The following is a 5,818-nucleotide window of genomic DNA, read 5'->3' on the forward strand; positions in this document are numbered from 1 at the left end:
TATATATATATATATATATATATATATATATATATATATATATATATATATATTCCGGAAGCTTTTTTTCTCTCCACCTATAATGATGGACTATTTTCCAGTAAGGACCGTCATACCGGGCATCCATGAACACTGCTGGTGACTGCTGCTTCTTTCGCATACATATGAAACCTTCCAAAGACTGGAAACCTTATGGACACTGTCTTTGAAGGCTACACCCTGTGATCTTGTGCCACCGTAGACACGGTGCTATGATATCAAAGGGGGAGATTGTTAAGGGGAAGGACATCCTGACGGAACTCTGCAGAGTCTGGTGGACTCTGCCCCCTGCTCCAGGGACTGGAAACTACAACTCCCAGCAGCACTAGGGAGAGAACTGTGAGGACCCAAGGGCGGAGCCAGAAGGAATTCTGGGACATTGAGGGATAAATAGGGCGCCATTTTGTTAAGGAGAAGGACGTCCTGAAGGAACTCTGGGGCGTCCTGTGGACTCCACCCCCTACTCCAGCTTTCTGGACTCCGCCCCCTACCCCAGTGACTGGAAACTACAACTTCCAGCAGCACCAGGGAGAGAACTGGGAGGACCCCAGGGCGGAGCTAGCAGGAATTCTGGGACATTGGGGGATAAATAGGGCGCCATTTTCTCTTGGGGCTGCGTGGCTGGTGGCTATCTGTGTGTTACTGGAGCTCCCACTCAGCCGAGCTGGTAGGATGCTCTAGTTACCTTGCATCTCTCTTCCTTTCTTTCCCTGGTTGCTCGTTTTCCTTCCCCTTCTGTAAATAGACCCACTGTTGACCCTTCTGTGTGCACCTGCAGTACAGCTGTATTTTAAGCGTGCTGGTGAGGTCCCACAGACTGGCATTCAGTCCACCCTGGGGCGCCCTGTAACTCCCGGCCCGGAATTCTCATGGGAGTCCCCTGTCTCCAAACAACCCGTTTCTGAGGGGTGAGTGGGTGGGGGCTCCCTGGCGGTGTTAGGGTGGCAGAGGCCTGGCAGAGCTGAAGAAGAAACCGACAGGAATCCAACCTGCTCACAGACAAGCAGACAGACCACTCCAGAGAGAAAGGCTGCCTCACCCCAGAAGCCGTACCTGGACCCTGACTTTCAGATCCGGGGTGTTGCACTCTGTGGGTGCTGCCGGAGCCAGTAAAACTCTTTTCCTCTCTGACCCTCTCGCTGACTTTCTGTTTGTAACAGGTGGCACAAGGGGTTAAGTCTCGGCACTATGAAGCTGTCCCCAGCCACTGCAGCCTGAGTCTGATCCCTGGTCCCTAGAGGTGACCCCCAGGGCGCAGCAGACCTCTCCCGTCTCCCCGCTGCCCTCCCAGCAGCGGACTTCATCCATCTGCCTGCTCTGCTCCCCACTCTATCTCTGGGGAGTCCTCTCACCCCCTGCACCTGTTGTCTGCACCCCAGTTCCATTTTGTATACTAGGCGGTGTGATGGGGTTTGGGGCCTGTCTGCTCACCCCCTCCCCGGGTGGGAACCCTTGGAGCTGAGGGGCCAGACTGACGTGTTAGCAAGCACTGACCTGTCCTCCGCCTCCCCACCTGCTTTAACCCCACAGGTGTTTTTCTCAGGATATTACCACCTCTCCATGTCCAGTCCGTGGTTTCCTTTTCCTCGGGGACCAAAGTCAGAACAAGGTGGAAACAACAATCTAAGTCTTACTGCTAGAGACTAAAAATAACCATAGCATAAAGGAAAAGTAGATGACATGAATGCTCTGCTGTGGTGAGGAAGGCTTTCATTCCAGAATATGCTGCTGTGATCAGTGTCCAGGATGAACTCTGACCTCAGCAGCAAGGCAGAACATGCTTCATACTGTTAAGGGGAAGGACGTCCTGAAGGAACTCTGGGGAGTCCGGTGGGCCCCGCCCCTACTCTGGCTTTCTGGACTCCGCCCCCTGCTCCAGGGACTGGAAACTACAACTCCCAGCAGCACCCGGGAGAGAGCTGCGAGGACCCCGGGGCGGAGCCAGCAGGAATTCTGGGACTTTGGGGGCCATTTTCCAGCGGCTGGCGCTCGGGCAATGGCTCTCAGGACTGCGTGACTCAGGGCTTTCAGTCAGTTTGTTCCCAGAGCTCAGAGTCAACCGAGCTGGTAAGATGCTCCAGTTACCTTGCATCTCTCACTCTCTCTCCCTGGGTTGTCCCTGTTCCTGTCCCCTTCTGTAAATAAGCCTGTTATTGACCCTTTCGCGTGCACCTGCAGGACAATTAAATTTTAAGGGCGCAGGTGAGGCCCACGGAGAGGCGGCCCCGTCCACACTGGGGTGCCCCGGAACAATACTGTTGAGGGAGGGAAGCCAGTTAAAATACGCCATCAGGGGCCCTCCCTGGTGGCGCGACGGGTTAAAGCGCAGCACCGTGAAGCTATCGGCAGCCGCTGCAGCACGAGTTTGATCCCCGCCCCGGAGGGGACCCCCAGGGCGCAGCAGACCCCTCCTGTCTCCCCACGCCCCCCCTCCGCAGTGGGCTTTGTCCACCTGCCTGTTCTGCTCCCCGCTCTGTCTCTGAGGAAGCTTCTCATCCCCGCACCCCTGGCCTGTACCCCAGTTCTTAAATAAATAAATAAATCTTTAAAAAAAAAACCAAAAACACAATCAGTATTTGGATAAATATCTGCCAACAGCCGCCTATAACTGGTCGCAAAGGCTGGTGATCAGGGCGCAAGGCTGACTCGCGAGCAAGAGGGAGTCAGCGTGCCCGAGTTCCAGTCCCACCCCGTGCCCACCTCGGCACCGGTGACTGGACTCGGTCCCTGGCCCTCCGGCCAGCGCGGTCGGCGCCCGCTGGGGTGGACTCTCTGACGCAGCGGGAGTGTGGGCGGGCGGGGTTGGCTCCCGCCTTTGGACGGGTTCTCATCCGCGCCAGGTCCCACCTGCCCTCGGGATCTGCTGTCACCGTCGCCGACAGCGCACCGGCCTGTGGCTAGAGGTCGTCCAGGTCACTCAGGTCCACGGCCACCTTCAGGAACAGGGTGTCCTCCTTGATGTAGAGGCCCTTGGCGCTCTCCAGCGTCTCGTGGGCCACGAAGCGGGGGCAGCCGGAGGCGATGTTCATCTCCCCGTCGGGCCTTTTGAAGCTGCTGCTGTTGGGGTCGGCCTTGAACGTCTCGGTGACGTGGTTCCTCTTGCCGCTCTGGTCCAGGAGCATCAGCGTCACCCTCTGCCGGAAGGGCCAGGGCAGCAGGGCGTCGAACTCGCCGCGCATCACCACGAAGTAGAGCGACAGGTGGGTGCCCTTGCCGGTGCCGTCGCCGTTGAGGTAGGCCCGGGCGCACAGGCGGTAGCCGCAGCGGCTGGTGTAGAAGGGCTGGCTGAAGATGGACACCGTGTGCCCGTCCACCGCCTCCCGCTTCTTGGCCCTGTAGTCCGTGACCTTCCAGATGAGCTTCCCGCGGTAGCAGGCCCCCGCCAGCTCCCGGAACCGCTCCTCGTTGCTGCTCAGCTGCGCCTGGTGGATGCTGATGTGGATGTCGTGCCGGTGGGTCTCCCCCTCCAGGACTCCTGCAGAGGGAACAGTGGCGTGGGCCTCGCGTGGCCCGTGGACAGCCCTCTCCGGGGGCCCCTCCCGGGCGCCCCCAGCGGGCCACGCGTCATCCCGGGTGTGTTTTGCCGACTTAGGCCCTCCCTGGTGGCGCAACGGGTTGGGACGCAGCGCTGCGGGCTGGCTGCAGGACGAGTGGGGTCCCCGGCCCGGGAGGGGCCCCCAGGGCGCGGCAGACCTCTCCCGACCCCCCCGCGGCTCCCTCCGCAGTGCGTTTCGCTAGATCTGCCTGTCCTGCTCCCCGCTCTGTCTCTGGGGGAGCCTCTCGCCGCCCCTGCGCCTCTGGCCTGCACCCCAGTTCTGCGTGCGTAAATAGTAACCCCTAAAAAAGAACAAGCCCCGCCCCATCTCCCCCTTGGTCTTCTCGCCGCTGCCCAGCCCCTGGAGTCCCCGAAACAGGGGGGTACCTAGGCGGTGGTCATTGGTTTCCAGCAGGGCGACCTTGAGTTTCAGCGTGTCCACTTCCTCCGCCAGAGGCCTCAGGTCCAGCTTGGCGGGCTGCTGGCTGACCGTCTGTAACAGCTGGCGTACCTGAGCCTCCAGCCACAAGAACCTGTCCATGTGGTTGGTCAGAACCTGCGGCGCGGAGAGGTGCAAGTGTCAGCGTATTAGCAAAGAGCGCGGTGAGCTGTGAGGGGATCCCCAGAGACAGAGCGGGGAGCAGGACAGGCCGATGGACCAGCCTGAGGGTGGGACCGGCAGCCACGCCGGGTGTAGAGCCGGACCTGTGGGCTCTGGGGGCTCTCGGTCTCTTAGCTCTTGGCTCCTCGCCGGCTCCCTGTACGCCCTGGGGGGTCAGCAGGCCTGGCAGGCCGCAGTCACCACCACAGTCGGCACCCCAATTCACACTGGGGTGCCCTCGGGCAGCCTGGAGACTGATGTGGTTACCGAGTGATGCCCGTGGGTGACCAGCTCAACGTAACGTTCCTTGCGCTGGTCAATGCAAGGACACGTGGCATCTTTGTCGCAAGTTAGAAAGTGACCACGTGTTTCTCTCCCTTCCCGCCCTCAAGTGGCTTTCTCTGGTCACTGTCTTAAATAAAGGCAGGAACGGGGCCCTCCCTGGGGGCGCAGCGGGCGAGGACGCAGCCCTGCGAGCCAGCTGCAGCCGCTTCAGCGCGAGTTCGATCCCCGCCCCGGAGGGGACCCCAGGGTGCAGCTGACCCCTCCTGGCTCCCCGCCGCTCCCCTCCGCAGTGGATTTCGTCCGGCAGCCTGTTCTGCTCCCCACTGTCTGGTGAATCCTCTCACCCCCTGCATCTCTGGCCTGTCCCCCACTTCTGTGTGCATCCATAAATAATTCTTTAAAAAATAGAAAAAGGTGGGAACGAGATGGTAAGGTGTGAGGGGCTCCCTGGAGACACAGGCGCACACACACACAGAAAGTGTTGGCCACGGGTGTGCCCTGGGGAGTGCACAGGCCCTTTGCACGGCCTTATGGCTTTGCACAGGAAGGGCCCTCGCCTGCATGTTGGAGAGGAAGGTTCCGTTTCTGCCAAACAGCTCCGTGAACTGCGTGAACTCCTTGGCAAACTTCTGCACGGTTTCCTCAAGCTGCTGGATTTTGCTCTCTTTCTGCTCCAGGCTCTTGTATAAACCTGAAATCTAATACGAGGAATGTGCGTGAGGTGATTCAGGTACTTCCAGGACGGGACTCCCGAGCCCTCTGCACTCACGGGGGGCTCGTGCCGAACAGCCCCCACGGCCACGCAGGAGAGACTCCACCACAGCAGCGGCAGCGGTGGCTGACGGGCCCGAATGCCCGTCACCCCGACATCCACGAACCCCGCGAGTTGCTTCAAATATCAGCGCCATTTCACAGATGAAAAAACAGAGGCGAGACTTTCAGTAACCCTCCAGCCCACCGCTAGCCCTTGCCACTGCAGCTCTCGCGGGTAAGAGAAAAACACCCAAGAGTGATCCTGGAGTCTGCTCGCCCCACGGCCCCCGGGCAGCCTGGCAGTGCCAGCCAGCAGGCAGCAGGGACAGCGGCTCGCTGCCTCCGAGCTCCCTTACTTCCGCCCGCTGAGACAGCGGCTTCCGCTTTGGCCTTCGCCCGCCCAAGGGAGCGCCCCGGGCCAGGCCCGCTGTCACGCCAATGCTGCTGCCGGGTACCAGCAGGGGCTTCGTAAGGATTCGCTGAATGAGTGCAAGGGGGATGGAGGGACGGGAGAAAGAACTGGATGGATGGATGGACGGATGGAAGGAGGAGGGAAAAGCGAGGAGTGAGTGGGTGGGTGGATGTGTGGGCAGGTGGATGGATGG

At 60.1% G+C, this 5,818-nt stretch overlaps 1 protein-coding gene across 1 annotated transcript in view; it reads right to left on the reverse strand.

Moving 5' to 3' along the window:
- Nucleotides 1–2,635: 2,635 nt before the first annotated feature.
- TRAF5 (TNF receptor-associated factor 5) overlaps nt 2,636–5,818 on the reverse strand; it is a 14,940-nt gene continuing 11,757 nt past the window's right edge. The window contains exons 5-7 of the mRNA XM_004694923.2: nt 5,018–5,158; nt 3,962–4,130; nt 2,636–3,514 (exon numbers count right to left, since the gene is read on the reverse strand). Coding sequence (XP_004694980.1) covers nt 2,937–3,514; nt 3,962–4,130; nt 5,018–5,158 — 888 coding nt within the window. The 3' untranslated portion in view covers nt 2,636–2,936. The remainder of the gene's footprint in view (nt 3,515–3,961; nt 4,131–5,017; nt 5,159–5,818) is intronic.

The sequence above is a fragment of the Condylura cristata genome, unplaced genomic scaffold, assembly GCF_000260355.1.
Source record: "Condylura cristata isolate star-nosed mole 26May11 unplaced genomic scaffold, ConCri1.0 scaffold00050, whole genome shotgun sequence".
NCBI lineage: Eukaryota > Metazoa > Chordata > Mammalia > Eulipotyphla > Talpidae > Condylura > Condylura cristata.